General features: G+C 40.7%; 1 protein-coding gene across 5 annotated transcripts in view; it reads left to right on the top strand.

The window, feature by feature from the left end:
• The window catches only part of dscama (Down syndrome cell adhesion molecule a), a 77854-nt gene that overhangs the window by 7494 nt on the left and 51608 nt on the right, over window positions 1-18752 (top strand). For all 5 annotated transcript variants that reach the window (XR_006361571.1, XM_044041861.1, XM_044041859.1 and 2 more), the window contains exons 2-3: window positions 12370-12687; window positions 12816-12965. Coding sequence is in view for 4 of the 5 variants with exons in the window: in XM_044041861.1 (XP_043897796.1) it covers window positions 12370-12687; window positions 12816-12965 (468 nt within the window). In the remaining variant the exon portion in view is untranslated. The remainder of the gene's footprint in view (window positions 1-12369; window positions 12688-12815; window positions 12966-18752) is intronic.

The following is an 18752-nucleotide window of genomic DNA, read 5'->3' as shown; positions in this document are numbered from 1 at the left end:
TCCCGCACTTTTTGCCAATATCCGATATGCCGATATATCGGGAGAGCTTCGGACGATAACCGCTCCCCTGTGCTAAACTGCAGAGGTCATTTATTCTCTTCTGTGGTGAAATTAACATCATATTTTGCCTACTCACACCGAAGCAGATGCAGATGTACGTTTTCTTCATTGAGCAAAATAAATAAACGATAAATAAATAATAGCAGTACAGTAGAGGGCGCCAGCATAGAAGTCAAGAAGGTAGCGGCTATTTAGTTCAGATCGTGCTGTGTTTGCAGATATCCAATTATACATTTTAACCCTTTAACACCGAGTGTATCGCAATAGACACGTTTGTGCAAGCACAATTTGCATTACTGTAATTATGCGACGAAAAATTCCAATGGTTTCTGAAAGCTGGGAATTTGCATGTCAAAGCCAACATGTGGTTATTACGGTAATTTCACTTTCACTGTTGCAGGAAGCCAGCCAATTTTTTGCCTTTTTTTGGACATTGAGACAAAAACTCAAAAATGTTTATGTTAAATATTTTATGCTGTTTTATGCAAAATCTGGTGTTCGTGTACAACTATAGTGTTCATTTTATGTTGTTAATACACTATTTTTACATGCAGTAGATATAAATAACTGCCAGATATTGAAAGTTAGTCTGGAAAAATGGGCAAAAGCACTTACTCACAGGATAATTTCTCGCCCGTTTATGGTTAAAATTAGAAAAAAATTAAGTCCAGTCGGACATTTTGAGACTTAGTTGTTAAAGGGTTAAAGCCAATATTTGCTGATACCAATATCATCCCGATAAGTACCTTCAAATCACCTCACACTGAACAGTATGTATTGTATTGTAAGATGATGCTGGGAGAATATCTGTTTGACTATGGTTCTCCTCAGAATAGTAACTATAACTACGCAATATAATTATTTTTACTTATAACATACACTGACTCCTGAGGCCAGAGTTGTCTGAAGTCTAAATGATGTACAGGAAATCCTGACATTTAAATGGATTCTTCTACACAAGTATAATTCTCTTTTTATCTCTTTGACATAATATTAAGTAAAAGCACCGTCATCTACTGTCTTCATTTCATTGCAGTTAGAAAATGAAGGAATTATAGAAATTGTATTAATCTTTAAATTGCTTCAAACGGGATATATTTCATTTCTGGGATGTTTTGTAAATGACAACCTATTTATGCTCTTGTTTATGTGAGACTACACAGTAGAATGTGATTTGTAACATGCAAAGTGTGAATACCCTTTGGGACCATATGAGTCTGCAGCAGCTTTGTTATATGTGTAATATGTCAACAAAGATACAGCAGATATGGTTGAATGTGTCAGTTTGTCAAGTTATATCGACAACAACAACAACAACCTGAATTCTGTGGAAATAAACAAGGGCAAAATGCCAAATGAAGGCCCCAACAGTGCAGTTACTGAAAGAACAGACGGTACATTTTGAACCCAAGATTCTCAGGTGGCCAAGTCCCTGCGCTGCGGCTCTCATAACAACGTAGACACGTCTGTAGCGTGGAGCTCCACAGGAGCAGGGTGGGGCTTCACCAGGTGCCTCGAGAAGGGAAAAAATAATATATAAAACAAATTGGTAAAATGTTATCATTGTCATATTTTATGTAACTCGGCAAAACATTTTAACATTAAATGTTAAGGTTTAAGAAATAAAATGAAACCATGCAATTTTACTTACACTGTACCAAAGGGAAACGGAACAGTACAAAAACAAACATTATCAACAAGAAAATTAACCAGATCTGACTGATGTGTTTTCCCTGGTGCCTGCCTACTGGACATATTCATTAAGCGTAACCAAATGGCGCTGATTAGCATTCAGAGTCCAGCTCGGTCCCTGTTGCCTGAAATGTGTAACATTTTCAAACATTCTGGCAAATGTTCCATTTAAGTGTTGCTAGCCCCCAGCTCCACTCCGCTCCAGTCTCCGCACTATCAGGCCTTTCCCAGAAGTGATTATGCTAATTGCTGTTTGATCAGATGATTAAATTATAATTTGATTAATCCCAGGCAGTAAACGCTCTGAATACATTGATGTGTGTTTTGCAGCCTGGCAGTGTTTGCAGAGCCTGCTGTCACACAGACAGTCGGTCTGATACATACGGTCCAGGTGTAGGACAGGCGGAGAGACGTATGTGTGACTGCGATGGGAGACAGGCAACATAAATGAAAATGCTGCTTGTGATGTAGCATGGTCCAGTAATCAAGGAAAACACAATGATTAATAAAGGATGACTCGTTTGTGTGCAGACTGAGTGCGGCTAATGTAGAAAGCTGCCATTTTTCCGGCGATTGCCTGTCTTTGTTACTCTCAATTAACTGTGTATCCATCAGGGTGATTTATAATAGCGCTGTATAGACAGTCTCCTGTAGGAGTTAATGAACAGGTCCTATAGTGAATGTCCACTATAGGATTCAGAGCAGCTCTGGTTTCACACGGTGGGTTTATAGGGCGATTCTTATTTGGTTTCAGTTTTGGTATGTTTCTTCATTTAAGGGGGAATTAGTGTGAGGTTCACAGATACCGTGACACGGACTGACATGCATTGGTTCACTTTGCGTCTTTGCATAAGCGAGGCTCTTCTCTGCAGTGAGGTCACCGAAGATGAAATACTCTTGCCTTTGAGGCAAATGGAGGGCTGTTGAGTGGAGGGTGGAGAGGGACTCCATGTTGGGGGTGGTGGAGTGGGGGTGTTTGATATTTTTCTGCCTGAGGATGGCTGTGAACGGAAAGGCTACGATGTCTAGTCATCTGACCCACAATTCCTTTTAACCCCCCGGACTTTGATTTGCCCTCCACTGTCAACTGCCAGCTCATTTCACCTCATTGTTTCTCTCGTAAATGGCTTTCGTTTTGGTTTTGTCCTCTCAGACGTTCAAACATATTTTGTCTTTTAAACGTGATTCAGACATTGCTATTTTCTGTTTATCCATTTAGATTTAAATAATAATTGCATTGCATAACAAACACCATGATTAAGCAAGTGTATTTAATATCATGATGTTCAAGCAGCTATAAATATGGACCCTTTCACACTTTGCTTCAGATTTGGGTGCTTAATGCAGAATAATGCAAAATGATTTATTTATTTTAAAAAAAAACAATTCCTGCAACCAACAGTATTGTACATCTTGGATTTCTGAACAATTGCAAGGATTTAGTCAGTAATAAGTAATCTGTCTTTTAAAATTCTTTTTTTGTACCAAAAAAACCCCAAAATGGTATCTTTATGGACCTGTAAACCACAGCAGAACCTTGCTGCTTCTCTTCTGTGGTGCAAGAAAGCATTTGTGTCTCATATGAGAGCGCTGTTGTCTGTATTGTTAATGTCAGGAATTAGGGTCATACAATTATAACAATACAATGTGTTGTACTAAAATAGAACTATAACAAATTTGATATATATAATATTTGTAGTACACTTTTATGTATAGAATGTTTTGTGAAATGTGTCAGGAGCAATAACACCTTTATAGAAATAATCTTTTATTTATCATGATGATCATTAATATTGACTGACCGTTATTGGCTGTTTTTTTTTTGTTTTTTTTTAACGAAACACATGACAAACAGTATAAATGCTGTTAATGTCAGTGCTGTACAACATTTGGCCGTCACATTTTTGGCCTCCACTTTGCACTCATGTTTCATTTCAGCTCTCAGTCAACATGGTTTGTCACCACTTTCCCTCAGTGATAATAATGTCAAAATATGCTGAATTAAAAAAAGTGTTTAGGAACAACAACTGACTAAAATGTGCTGTACAGAGTTTCTCCTCACCTCCTTTCTTAAAAATGTATGTCTACTGTTATGTCCAGGTGGGTTTGGTGTGTATCTACAGGCTGCTGAGTTGCACTATAAGTACAGTACTCTATGTAGATCAACTTCAAGCTGTTGGCATTCCTCCTTTAGTTAATCTCCCTGCTCATCCTTTCCTGCTGAGTTTAATGTCGTCCCTCTCAGCTCACCTGAGCTATCTCTCGCCCTTTCTCTCTCTCTCCCTCCCTGACAGTATCAAGTCGAGGTAGTTGGCATTTTACTGAAACAAAAATAGTGCCACTCGTCCTTCTAAACTCATATTATGCTACATGTAGACGTAGTACTGAACTGTTGAGACAAGAAAGTCAGTAACTAAAAGCTCTAACAGAAAAGCACAACGCATCACCAAAATGGCTGTGAGTAATGTGTAACTGGTGTTAAGCAATCAGGAAATTCAGGACCTATTGATGGAAAAATATATATATAATATATGAAAATATTCCGTCCCGAAGTCGGTATTCTAAACAATTAAGGGTAAATAGCTTAACATGTGTAGCAACCTAGTCTACCAACAGTACACCAGCCCTTGAAAAGCTCATTCTACTACTTTCTACTTCTTCAATGTTGTTGTCACTGTGACTGAAACTCTGTCCAATCGAAACAATCTTGCACATGATAATGCATGCATTTTCTTTTGACAGATTAGTCAAAGTTAAAGCATGTTAACAAGTAAAATTATGATGTATGGTGCTGCCAACCAACCAATACACTGGGATACATGAATCATATTTTTTGCCTAGCCATCCAACAGATTTTGAGATAGTTCACAGAAAGAACCTGCTCCAGAAATCCAGTTTCTAAAACATGTCATGATTCTACAAGGTGTGATTTGGAGTCTGTGGTCTAGCTTTATTGAGGAACATTTAGATTCCATATCTCGTGCAGTAATGTATTACTATTACTCTGTGGCTCCCGAGCTTTAGGAAGTAACCAGCATCTACATCAGTATCTGATTCATAAATGGTATTCATGTGGAATAATATTAGAAGCTGCTACATCAGGTCTGTTGTGTCAGTACGGTGCCGCGTCGCTTCAGAAGGTTAATGGAGCATAATGCATAGCCGTTTTTATCCCTTTCTCTTCCTTCTCATGATTTGCCTTTGCACATTATCGTCAGCGGTAACAGCGAGCGCTTGCCTTTCTTCTCGTCAGCCATCGCTCTGTCGCTTTCCTCTCTCACTCCTGCTGTCACAGATAATTTGGAATATTTGTCCATTCCCACCTTGGTGATGTAACTGATTAAGGTCTTCAAAGTGCTCAGCACGTGGGAACTCCCTCCTCTCCTGTTGGCGCACATGTAAATGAGCGTTCATATGCATCAACTAACCCTCTCCACAGTGACTCGCTTCTCACCCTCCAGAGAGTTGACATCAGAGGAGGGTATCATTGGTTTTACATAGCGGCTGCGTGGCACAGAGCACACCGCTCAACATTATTCATGAGGGCAAATTGGGAGCCGATGATTTGGGAGAGTGAGGGGAACCCTGTTCTCTGATCTGTGCATCACTTTACTCACATCAGCGCAGCACTTGTCTTTACTGCTTATTGTGTAAGCCCCTAGGGTGGAGAGGAGAATGGTGAGGTTGTGGGGGTGGGGTGGCAGGGTTGGGCGGGGTGGATGCTTACTCACTGTCATCGTGAGGCCATCCTGTCCTCCACCCCTCTCCATCCCTCCCCCTTTTCAAACCACCCCCCCCCAGCCCCCACTCACCCCTCCCTAGGCGGTCTCTGCAGAGCTCTGCCTTAATTACCTGCATCGCCTGCCATGAGCTGTCAGTGTGGCTCAGTGCCTGTTTGGCCCAGTGGAACTGCCCTAATGTCTGTGGTGCCCACTGTAGCGCCACAGACGATCTGTGACCCGGTGAGGGTCATACTGTGACTGAGAGCCAAGTGGGCTTTAATGTTTAAATACACTATTGGCTGTGGGCAGGGCAAACATCCCGTGGCAAATGGCTAATTCAGTGTGAAAAAAAAAATCACAAGAGAGAGTGCCAAATCAGACAAATACGATCATTTGAAGCATCAATGAGATTTCCGTGTCATTTGAACAAGAAAACAAGAAGCTGCCTAAGACATTCAGCAATAGTTGATTAATGATATTTGGTAAAGGTAAACACAGGCTGAGCAAAAAGCCCCTGACACATCAGTGTGCTAATGCACAGTCTAATGCATAGGCCTGTTTATGTTGTGCGTTAGTGGGCCCTGTATTGATCAGACGTTAACTTAAATAAATTGCCTTGGTGAATGGGAAGCAACCGCTGGTGGGCATTGTCTGACAGGAGATGCAGGGGCCTTACTGAGGAAGCGTTACAGGGGAAAATATGGTTTGTTCTTTTTTGATGAGAAATATTATGGAGGATGTTGTTTTTAAACTTTGACTTGATGTCAAAGTTACGTATGGGCAGCTATTGGACAGTCACTGGAGATTCTTCAAACTGCTGCAGTCCTTATGAGGAAGCAATAAAAATGTCAGTGCTCAGAGGGCAACAACAACAACAAACTCCAGTGCATGAGAGCTGGCAAGAGAAATGCTTTGTTTACAGTGTGATGAGCTGTGAAAGGAACTGGTAATAAGATGCATTTGTGATGTAGTCAATGACCCTGGTCAATTTCATGACGTCTGGCATGTTGAGGTCGAGGAGTGGCTTCAAAATGCGGTCATCACATTTGCAGACATGAAGTCCACTAACTAAATGCTTGTTGTTGGTGGTGGTAATATATAAACCACAAATGAGGTCGTTTTGTAGAAGAAATTGTTTTTTTATGAGTGGACTCGTTGATAATAAAAAAAAATTCAGTTTTGTATATTTTTATATAATCACAAATCGTTTGAATCCTTTCAGTGCATTATATTGTACACTGGCTAAACTGCATCCTCTTGTCATTTAAAGCCTCATGTCTGTGGTCTCCCAGACATAACCACTCACCCCCCCCACATCTCTGTGACACGCCTGCATGCACTCTCCTTGACCGAAGCATTTCTGCTGCCCTTGAACTCCAAACGTAGTAGCAGAGGCTCCACAACGGGAAGGACTGCTTTAGGAGTCACCTGCAAAATCATGGTTACAGTCTTCCTGTGGGGCCTGCCACCAATAGGTGCTGACATCTGGGACATTGCCAGACATTATTTCACACTGTAAGAATGCTTTGCCAACCCAACAGGACCTCCCACCCTTTGCCCCTCCTCTGTGTTTTTCTAAGAGCGAAGACACAAAGAGAGAGGGAGCCCATCTATTATAGATGAGTAATATTTATATTTAAACAATATCACTTTTTCCTCTTTGTGATTTTTGGCTCGTGAAAAACTGTTGTCGATTAAGAGCTGCTCTGGCACGGGCTGGCATATGGTGACTTTTAGTGAGAGCAAGTGGTGTATGTGTGTGTGTGTGTGTGTGTGGGGGGTCCTTTACCATGATATTGTGAGTTTATGCAAGTGATTTTAAAGCCATACCAATAAGACAGAAGTTAGGTGCTATTTTATAAATGTGACATTTTGCATTACCCAAAGTATATTGTCCTATCTCTGTAATGTGGAATCAAACAAACACAAAGGAGCAAGGACAAAAACAGCCAAATCAAAGTTGTCATTCCAGTTTTAAAGATTTAAAAATTTTAAATAAAATAAAAAGAGGCATAATCAACTTAGAGAACGATCCTTTGACATGTGGACCAAAGTGTTACAGCCTTAATCTGCCAACCAGGCCGATGACTGACTGGCTATTGATGGGGTCCAGATAAATCTTTTATATCTTGTTCCAAGTGTGAATCTCCTCTTGCTTTGATCTCACTCCTCTGTTTCCATGTCAATAGATCCTCCAAAGTGAGCTTCATCCCTCTGTGCAAACCGACGTGTTACATATCTTACCACTGCACATTTGTATGTGTTACATCTTACTCTTTTATGACAGGCGTTAATGAGATTATTATTTAACAGTGCTGTACACAAACACACGTGATGACAGCCAGCAGCCACCCACACGCTGTCTCCTTTTGCTTGCAAGCCAAGCGTTGTGATAAACTAGGACGCTTTGTCATGGGGCGATTCATTTACAACTGAATATTAGAAAAAACTCCCTAAAATATAAATTATGTTCATGTCGTTTCCATCAGATAACTGTCAGTGAACAGTCACAGGGAATAAACCTGAAGGAGTGTCCTGTATTAATCTGATTCAAAGGCATTATTGGATGAGCTGCCCAAGCAGGGGATTCTTTCTAATCAATACCTTGACCCAACAGTCCCCTTTAGGCTCAAACCAGGACACAGCAGAGTGTATGTGTTGTTGCTTGAAAGATATAATATGTGACATTTCTACATTAAAATATCAAATATGAAAGCATTAAAGTTATGTTATATATTTAGTTGAGGAGTATATTACATTTCCCGTCTTTGCTGTAACTTCTGGAGCAAACCTCTGTGACACACCAGAGTAAGGATTTAAATATTCAGTACTATTAGTTAGACAGCGTATTGTCTTTAGTTGTTTTTTTTAACATTTTATTGTGTATCTGCAGAAATTACATACTGTGCATTTAACGTTTTATTTGAAGAACCCCTTTTAAGATCCGACGGATGATAAACACAAATCAGGGGAGTTACTGGACAGCTGGTTTCATTATTTTTCGGCTTCCTCCTTCCACATGTAATGTTTTTGTTTGTGCAAAGGTGGAGCAGTTCTGAACGTGAGAGACACAGTGAGGGAAGCGTGAAGGAGAGTTGAAGGTTAGAGAAGAATACAAACAAAGCAGAGGACAATGTAGAGGGTAGATGTTGGAAGGTTGCTGAATGCAGATAAGGGGTACACCTTTGACCTCTGTTATGACTGTTATGACACCGTCTTCCATCCCTCTGCCTGTTTTTTTTTTATATATATTACATTCTCTCAGTTTTTCTCCCAATATTGTTCCATATGTCACCTTCTGAGTGCTTTCAAGCTTTCCCATCTCCCCACTCAACCCCGGGCCGCTCTGTTTTCCTTGGCTCTCCAATGAAAAATAAATGCACTCCCTCTGTCTATCTGAACTATTGGGATCTGGCAGGGTATTCTCATGTTAAGGCTTTCTCATCTTAAGGAATCAGCCACCCAGAAGTAGGTGGTAGTGGTGGAGGTGTCAATTTTTTATGAGCTGGTGCAAAGCAGATTAGGACAAAGGCAGTTATAAGGCACAGTTGCCTTTCAAAAGCACTCAGACCTCAGGCTGCATGATGACTGTTTGTTCTCTCTGAGATGGTGTCAGCCCCTGCACCAACATCAACTGTATCCTCCCATTCTGAATTATTGCTCCTATTTTTTGAAGAAAAGAGCCAGTTCTGTAAACATATGTTAATATATTATTTTGGACAGGAACATGTGAAGTGCTCTGACATTGATATCAATTGCAACAAACTGTTTAAACATGGAGTTTAAAAACTCTATGTTTCCAGTCTCCAGGGGTTCACTTGAGTATGCTTTGATGAGAGCTTTTGAAAGAGTTGACAGGATATACAATTTACACATATTAGTATGGACACAGATTACTTCTGAAACTTTCCAAACATACAGTTTTCATCCAAAAGCACCATTTTCAAATGAAAATGTAGTAGTATGGAAGGAGATCTAGACAATTATTTTCTGCACACAGAGTAAACAGGAACTGTTTAAATGGTTTAAAGTGTCATGGCCGGTGTCTTCGACATAAAATATGTGGTTTGAGACGGTGGAGGCCTAAATCACGTCGCACTGTCACTTTAACAAAGGAAATAAAAATGAACTGTGTTGATAATCCATTGCCTTGTAAACGATCCTGATATCTACATGAAATCCAATGTAGCGGTAACAGAAAATTGAGATCATCATTCAGATGACGAGTGGCTGTTTAGGAGCCAAATGAGCTAAACCGTGTTGAAATATTTACTCCACTGATAATTCACACAGTCACAGAGGCTCCCCGCTCCTCATAACAGATGCTGAGATTTTACGACCATCTTGACGGCAGATTTTCATACTAGAGAAAACCACTGACAAGCTGTTACTCAGTGTGATTACATGGCTGTAATTTAACCCCCCAGAAGTTCCCCATGCATCATTATGTAGAGAGCAATTTCAGCGTGGCCATTTTTGCAAATGTCCTGTATTAATGTATTAATGTATTAAAGCCACTTTGCTGTGCTGAGAACATCACCTGATGTCTGAGGCACCACAACTACAATAAATGAATTAAGGCTGTAAATAATCAGCACAAGAGCGCTCATTTATCTGCAAACTGTTGACTAGTTACTCCTACATTGGTAAATGTGACACCTCAATGTTTGACTCCCTAGTCACCCTTCCCAACAGTCAGTGTTATAAAATTATTTAATGTTCCAGGTTTCAGGCGATCAAAAAAATCACCCTTAACCGTCCCGTGTCGTGGTGCCTTCTTGCCTTCTTTTGGATGAGAAACCAAAGGCTTGTAGCTGTCGACAGCTACAAGCCTTCCCTCTTCAACACCTCCAGGCCTGGCCCTCTTGAGTGCCACGTGTGTAAAGTGAGCACTGCTAGTAATGTGCCGAAACATGTGTACGCCACAACGTTTGTTTGTCCTAACAGGTTGAACGACCAGTGGGTGGAAGTGGCCGGTGATTTGAGCACGCTCATTAGGAATTTATGGAGCGCTAAAATGTTTGGTCTCTGGGGAGGAGGGATTGGCAGCTGTCGCACATGCAGGCAGGCTGGTGACAGGAGGAGAGAGCACACATTTGCAGAGAGATACAGTAGAGATTGCTGAAATATTTACCCTATGTGACTGACAGGAGTTTAAATGGCCCACACTGGGTTTTTTTTTACCCTTATTGTCATTTACACTAGAAATATAATCAGCTAATAGCTCTTTGTTATGCGTGTTTATTGCACAAAGTTAGGCCTGATAAAATGGTCGCTCTGTCATTTAAGGCGATTGTAGCCATGTTGTGGTTGGGAGACACAAAGTTGACTATGGAATATTATCTGATGAGAACCTAAAGAACCTGATTTCAACATGTATGCACAACAGCTTTTAAAGTAAACAATAAAAATATAATAGGACATTTGGATCAGTCATTCAGTTAAAGGAGGATGGCATGAATTTGTGAAACAATTTGCAGTGAAGTATAAAACATGGGTCAGTCAGATAATTGCATCGTTACAAAATGTAAATATTACATTTTATATATATATAAAATATAATATATATAATTTTATATTTTATATATATGTATGTATATATATATGTATGTATATATAATATTTTGCTCTGAAATGCCCCAAAATGTATGTTCCTGTTCCACAGTGAATATTAACCACATTACTCCTGTTTTGCTATACCATGATTACTTTTATGCACAGAATAATTTGTTTCCAGCAGAGCGCTACAAGCTATGCTCCCAATGGTCAAAGTCACAGAGGTGAAGAATCCTGTGGTTTTCCTCACATATCATTTCATTTAGAGTTAAATTAGGCATTTGGTAAAAATGTTTCTTCAAACACTTGTACTCCCTGTATATCTGGCCTATCTACATTTAATTCAAATAACTACCGTATCTTCTGGTGAGGAACTGCCATTCTAGTCAATGTGGAAGTGTTAAATACATCCATTTCCCTACCATTTTATCCTCCACATAAGAGACCTCGTAGTGGTTTCTCTGTGGGAGAATAACATATGTGACCTTCATCATATGTGTAGCCACTTGGTCATTCATTCATTCATTCATTCATTGTCTACTACTTTATCCTTCACATGAGGATCGTGGGGGCCGAGGTACATCCTGGACAGGTCTCCAGTCCATTGCAAGGCCAACACAGAGACATTTGACCTTTCATACTCACATTCACACTTCGGTCAATTTACAGTGTCAAATTAACCTCTGTATGTTTTTGGACTGTGGGAAGAACTCCATACAGGAAGAAATTAGGTTGCAAACCTGGGTCCTTTTTGCTGTAAGGCAACACTGCTAGCCACTTATGTTCGTTCCATGTACATCCTCAGTTGGGGTGCCTCATCAGCAGAAGTGGATTGTGTATATATATGTGTATATATATATATGTAAAATTAATTTTGACAAAACAACACACATTGTCTTCTGTATATATGTGTGTGTGTATGTTGTACAGGCAGATGTGGATGTCATAGGGAAAGGGGCGTGGCTTCAGACATGTGTGTTCTGCAGGCATGCTTGGTTTAGCTCTCTGCTGTTATCTCACACCCACTGCTGCTCTCTCAGAGCTTTGCTGCAATGTCTCACCGTAGACAATAAGAGAGAAGCACACTGCAGTGAGCACAAACACATCAGTCAACCAGGGAAAAGAACACTCTGCCTTAAGTCTTTAAAAAAAAAAACGAGATGCAGGATAGCACAGCTCTGTCAAATATGCCAGTTATTCTGTTAGATGGTGGAGTCTACCAAGGGCAGGGGTGCAGTTTGTCAGATAGATTTTTTAAAACAATTTGCAGTACAATGTTTAAAATTAAAGAAAATTAAAATTGCTTGTCTAACAGTTGTATTTTTTTCTCTCCCTGCAGTTTTCTGTGAAGATCTACGTTCCAGCTTATATTTTGTCAATGCATCTGTGCAAGAGGTAGTGTTCGCCAGCACCACAGGGACATCAGTGCCCTGTCCTGCCGCAGGCCTGCCCCCTGTCTCACTGCGCTGGTACCTGGCCACAGGCGAGGAGATCTACGACGTGCCAGGGATCCGCCATGTGCACCCCAATGGCACCCTCCAGATCTTCCACATACCCCCTTCCAGCTTCAGCAAACTCATCCATGACAGCACCTACTATTGCACAGCGGAGAACCCCTCAGGGAGAATCAGGAGCCAAGATGTCCACATTAAGGCTGGTCAGTTTCTCCCTTCATGAAGTCTGCACTTAACAATCATGGTCAATATCAGGGTTAGCCTATCTTAGCACAGCATAAGCGGTTTGTCCATATTATGCACAGCACACCTCTTTGTCTTCTCCCCCCAGTCCTTCGAGAGCCCTACACTGTCCGGGTGGAGGACCAGAAAGCCATGAGAGGCAATGTGGCGGTCTTCAAGTGCATTATCCCTGCCTCAGTGGAGGCCTACATCACTGTTGTGTCCTGGGAGAAAGACACATTGTCAATCATCTCTGAAAGTAAGTCATAACATCTTTCGGTCTTTGACCCAAGAGAACTTTGTTTTTGTATTTTTCATATTTTCAGTGAATTTCAAAGACTGATTTAAATTTAATGGTGATACATTGTAGAATTTCTATATTTAAAGCACATGTACATGCTGGTTTACTTTTTCCATCCAAAATCAGTGTGTCACATCTGGACGGACATGGTTGAGTACTGAGTTGTTTTAAGCCACAACAGATTTCTTCATGGTGCCATATTAGTGATGAGAATCTTCTGACATAAACCTACACAGAGACCTACCTTGTACCAGTGAGCAGGACGTGTTCAGTTTATAATTGTGTGTGTGTGTGTGTGTGTGTGTGTGTATCCTCATCTGTCTGACCCAATGACAGTGAGGTCTCTCCTGCTCCTCGTCCTCTGCCCGGTCTTCCATGAGAAGTTAGGCTGCCAGCCGTGTCACTTAGACTCGGGGTATTGACCCATTTCTCTGGCTGATAGTAGCACTGCAGTGCTCCGATCATTCAAATCACTTAAATGGAACGCTCGCCTGCGTGATTGTTCCCAGTCCTGGGGGGCAAATTCACTTTATGTGGGGCATTTAGCAAACTCAATAGACAAGAGCTAATGTCATTTTGCTTTTGGATGGAGGGCAAATGCTGACCACTGACTGTTTTTTTGTTGACGTTTCACGTTTGTCCACTGAGGTGAAATCAGCCATGGTGAAATCTATAGCAATCTCTTAATTGTCCACAAATGGATTTGCCCCAAGCATGTTAAATGGGGATGTACTGTATAGTGGTTGTGTTGCATCTATAGGTATTTCTAATCTTTTACAGCTTGACTGCAGGTTTACTGATAACACAATATTTTAAGATGTTTAAAAAAAAAAACACACCTCTTAGCTTTTGTTGTGTATATTTTCTGGGCTTTTGTCATTAAAATGAACAATAAAGAGAAACATGGCACCATGGGAGAAAGTGCCACACAGTAAATTGTGCAGTTGAACAGGGACCTGCCTCTCTGGACATTTATGGCCATGCTGAAAGAATTCTATTTTCAGGTCACCAAAACCCTCCAGATTTTCCATTTGTTATCTTTATAGGGAAAGTTCTACGCTGTCAAAGCAAAGTGTTCATCTCGAGCCGTAAAAAAATCGCCACATCTGTAACAGTCAGCCATGTAATCGCTGTCAGAAAAATCATCCAGCCACCAATCCACTGCTCCTCTCCATGATAAATAATGGATGACGGAAGCCTATGAATCCATGAGCAAATGGTCTTTATTCACATTTCAGTGCATGCATCCTTCTGACGAACCCCGTCCATTCCCCTCATCTTCTATAGCACACGCATTTTAAGTGCACTTTTTGTGCGTGCACCCACATCTATATGACTGACATCTCAAAGCAAGATGGCTCAAGACCTCATCTCTATGACCAGACCTCAAACATTTTAATTTGACACTTGACCTGAAACAAAAAAGAAATCTTTGTCAATTACAGCTTCTGTGTCTCTGACATGAATAATTGAATCGGTTCTTCAGTTTGGAAGGTGTATCCAGATGCAGATAAATGGTCAGACAGGCCTTCTGTAAGTCTCACTGGACGCAGGCCTTTTTGAGCTGTTGCAGGGCAGACTGACAAAACACCACTTAAAGAACTCCTGCATCCATTAGAATAGAATGGAAAATAATGTTGAAAAATGCATTTAGCCAAGAGAGCCAATAAAAGTAACAGGTCAGTAAAGCTGTCGCATACAGTGCTTTTATAGTGGGCTGAGGTTGTAACAGAAAATATAAACTTCTTGCTTCAGTGCTTCTCTTTATTTTTCTGTTTAGTGTTTCTGATGTACCTTCTCGAGCAAGAGACCACTTGACGAGACGATTTACTTTGGAAACAAGTTCAATTATATCACTGAGCAGGATATATTTTCTCCGCCTGCTTCCTTAACCTTTTTACCTTTTGGTACTAAACTTAATTACTTGAAAATTGATCTAGATTTGTGTTCTGTTCTGTTCTGTGCAGTAACTGGACCTTGTGTAGCAACCATGGTTTTGAGACGAAACTCTTGTTAGCCACAGCAGGACATAAACACCACTGGGTCCTTGGCACAGTGGCCATTTTGACAGGTCACAGTAGGACATGCACAGGTGTAAATAATCAAATTCATGATGACCGTCCTGACTTACATGAACTGGACTGAGGCACCATAATGTAATCACTAACACATGTGTTTTTCTTGCTAAAACATGTCAAAAAAGCCATTTGATTGATAAACGAATGAAACAACTGTAGTAGAAATGACTTTAAACAATGACCGTTGTCTTTTTGCATAGTGTGTTACTGAACTGAACAATCTAAAATGCTAGCAAACGTTTTCAGTCAATTCAGGCTTCAGAATGTCAAAATTAAGAGGATTTGAGTTATTGTTTCCAAGGGGTGGCCTTCAGGATCAAATCTCACTGTGATGGGTTTACTGGTTTACTATGATTTATGCACACAATAGAGACAATCTAGGCTTTGTATGACGAGACTGTTAAAGAATGGCCATTGTCAGGATGTGTGAAAATGGCCATAGCCCATGTGGTCAGACGTCGCCACATGTTATTGTTATGTGTCTATTTCACATTTTCATAATATAAATGTGCGCTATTATAACCTTCACTATCATAAAGTGACATTTTCTAGTTGTGTTGCAGTTTGATCTCTGCAGGAGCGCTTTTATCATCCTAATGCCTCGAACACCCAAACATGAATGTGAACACGTTATACTAACATCAAGGACTTGTATTGTAAGAAATCCTGAGTGTTGTCCCTCAAATGTCCCTTTGATAAAAGTGTCAAATGAGTAAATGTAGACAAAAAAATCATCATCACGATTATTATATTTATTTCATAGTCCTAAAAATGCCATTCATTGCTATAGAAGAGAATTGAGGAGGCGAGTTGGAAAAAGATATATATATATATATATATATATACATATATATATATATATGTGTATATATATATATATACATATATATATATATATGTGTGTATATATATATATACATATACATGTATATACAACGATTATAGATGTACACTATGCTGCAGTGATATTTTGATTGTCACAGTGTACATCCATATTTTTAAGACCTCAGTGCTTAATATATATCAAGGCCATTTATGTTGGAAACAGCCATTTTGTTCCTTCTTGTTATCAAGCAAATGTGAGATGACACTTGTTTCTTGGTCATAATGTTACATTTTGTGCATCACGATCTCGATGACATGATCATATCGTATCACGTTATTTGATGATATTTAAGCACAGAATTGTAATGATTTGTAAAACATGGATTCTGTGTGTGTTGGTCATGGTGGGATGGATCACACATGTGTATGGTACAGTACTCATGTCCTGACTTCCTAAAAGCTGGATTGGCTTTAAAATGTAGCCTGACTGCTTCATGAGCAAACATACGTTTATTGTGGATGTATCTATATCTTATGGGGGTCTATATACTTCACATGTCAGCTAATAATTGACAAAAAATGATGGTTAAGTGATTGAGGGAACTGCTATGTTTTATTGTAATTGGTTGCATTAACAAATGAATGTCAGTATGACTTTTTAAATATCAATATTAAGGCCTTAAAGGTCCTTTGTCAGTTGGGCTACTTGTAAGCATCCTCCATCCGGAAAGAGTAGAAATCAAAAGAGGTGATCACTGTGAATACATTTTGAGTGATTAGAAAACATTAAACACAATTAAAAAAAACTGTTCTTTGCCTGAACTGTACCTGCTGAGCACACGTGTCCCTACCATAGGGCTGTTCTTAGGGATGTGGTGTGATGGAGTGTGTGGCTGCGGCTGTGTTGCTGTGCAGGGCCATTCCCCAGGTGCAGTCCGTGCTGCAGTCACTGAGGAGGCCTTGTAGTCATTTGCCTTGGCCTGCTGCTGCCTGCTCTGCATTCAGCACCAGCAGGGCCGAGAGGGGGCTGAACCCTCGCACTACTGTAGACGCATACACGCGCACGCACACTGGGGCTCGTTTTCATTCAGCACACGAGCTAAGCACAAGGGCCGTCGGCCATCACACCACAGATTCTTTGCTCTGCCCAGCCCGCACCCTCATCTCTCTTTCCTTTCCATATTTTTTCTCTTTTACACTCACTCTCATTCAGTTACAGCAGCAAATAATGTGTTTTTATCTTCCATAACAGCACATTATTAGTGATAAACATCTCTTATTAAATCACTCACTGGTTGCTAGGTTTAGTCGTGTGTACAGATAGTTGATAGTTTCAGGATATTGCAGATTAACGCTTTCATTCTGGCCAAATGCTGAACCGTCTTGTGTGTTTCACAGACTCTTTCATGTTTGTTGACATTTGGGATGTGTGTAGACATTTCTGCAGCCAGCCCTAAACCCTACAGCCACTGCCGAGAGGAAGACAAGTCATTGTATGATACAAGATAAATTGGCTGTGTATAATAGGCCTTTAAAGTAAATATCAAGAGCTACCATCAAAAGGCTGCTGGACGTTATCATGTGTTCCCACAGTACCCACTGTTTCTCCTCCTCCATTTCAAGGCAGCTACAAAAGCAGGCTTGTTTGAGAGTTTGGAGTCGATGGCAGCAAAAACTAATTTTAGGGTGTGTTCACACACCTAATAATCCATTTTACTGGTCCACATCTGATGTTAATTAGTTTGACATCTGAGTTTATGCTCACAAAGGCAAACCTCAAACCCACTATTGTGAACAAAAGTCATCAGAAAATATAGCTCAGTTATTGGTCAGATATTTAGGCTGGTAAAAAGACAAATTCCTCCTCTGCAGGTAAGGTTGCACATTTTGCAGAGCCAGCATTGTCACCCCGGAGTGCCGCAAACCCATTGTCTGAGTCACTGCCCTTTCTCGGCTGTGGGCAGGATGGTTCTGAGCTGCAGGTGTTGCCCCATGGTAGATCCAGGTGTTGCCCTCATCGGTTCGCCCATCTCCTCTCTTGTGGATGCATATGAGAACACTGAGGCTGTAGCCGTAAAAAACTACCCTTCCAGTGAAGGTGGCGACTGAGTTCACACCAGTGATGAACCACTCTGGAATTCATTTGAATGTGGTCCTAGAGGGGACCAGAGTTCAGTTGTTTGGTCCGCATCAGAGGTCTCGGGCTATGTTCACATTGACCCATATGAATTTCTAAGCTCTAACCAAACCAGATTTAACAAGGCTGGTGTGAACACACCCTTAAACTCATCCTGACCACTATCAAGCCTGAGAGGTCCTCGGAGTGCGATGTAGTACTGCTGTTTGTTACAGATGAAACATAACGAAATAATGAAAATATAAGTAAGGTATATAATTTTTGTTTGTTTTCAAATGGATTGTAGCTTGTATCACTGTTACCCTGCTGTAAACATGGAAGTACAGGGTAGAAGGGGAGTTAATCTTCTACTGTGTGTTTTTATAGCCTACAGGTAAGACGCAATAATGAATGTCTCTTGTTGGGAGCAGCCTTGCAGATCATTCGCTTTTGGTTTTTTCCCTTTTCATAGAATGCTGTGTAAGAAGCGCCGCCATTGGTGCAGCGCAACCTTGAGCTGGGGGCTGGGGTGGGTGGGTAATGGTTTTACTGGTCCCTGTTTGGTGGAGATCTACAAGGAGAAGGAGGGGAAGGACGAAGGAGTGGAGAGAAGAGAGGATAACTACCTCTCTCTCCCTTTTTCTTTCTCTCCGTCTATATTTTTTTTCCACTCTATCTCTGCCTCCCTCTGTCGACAGGCAGGGTTGGAACTCTGACGCGTGACAG

Source organism: Solea senegalensis, linkage group LG13 (assembly GCF_019176455.1).
Source record: "Solea senegalensis isolate Sse05_10M linkage group LG13, IFAPA_SoseM_1, whole genome shotgun sequence".
NCBI classification, from domain to species: domain Eukaryota; kingdom Metazoa; phylum Chordata; class Actinopteri; order Pleuronectiformes; family Soleidae; genus Solea; species Solea senegalensis.
The sequence above is the reverse complement of the archived record's forward strand: the minus strand, read 5'-3'. Positions and strand labels throughout refer to the sequence as shown.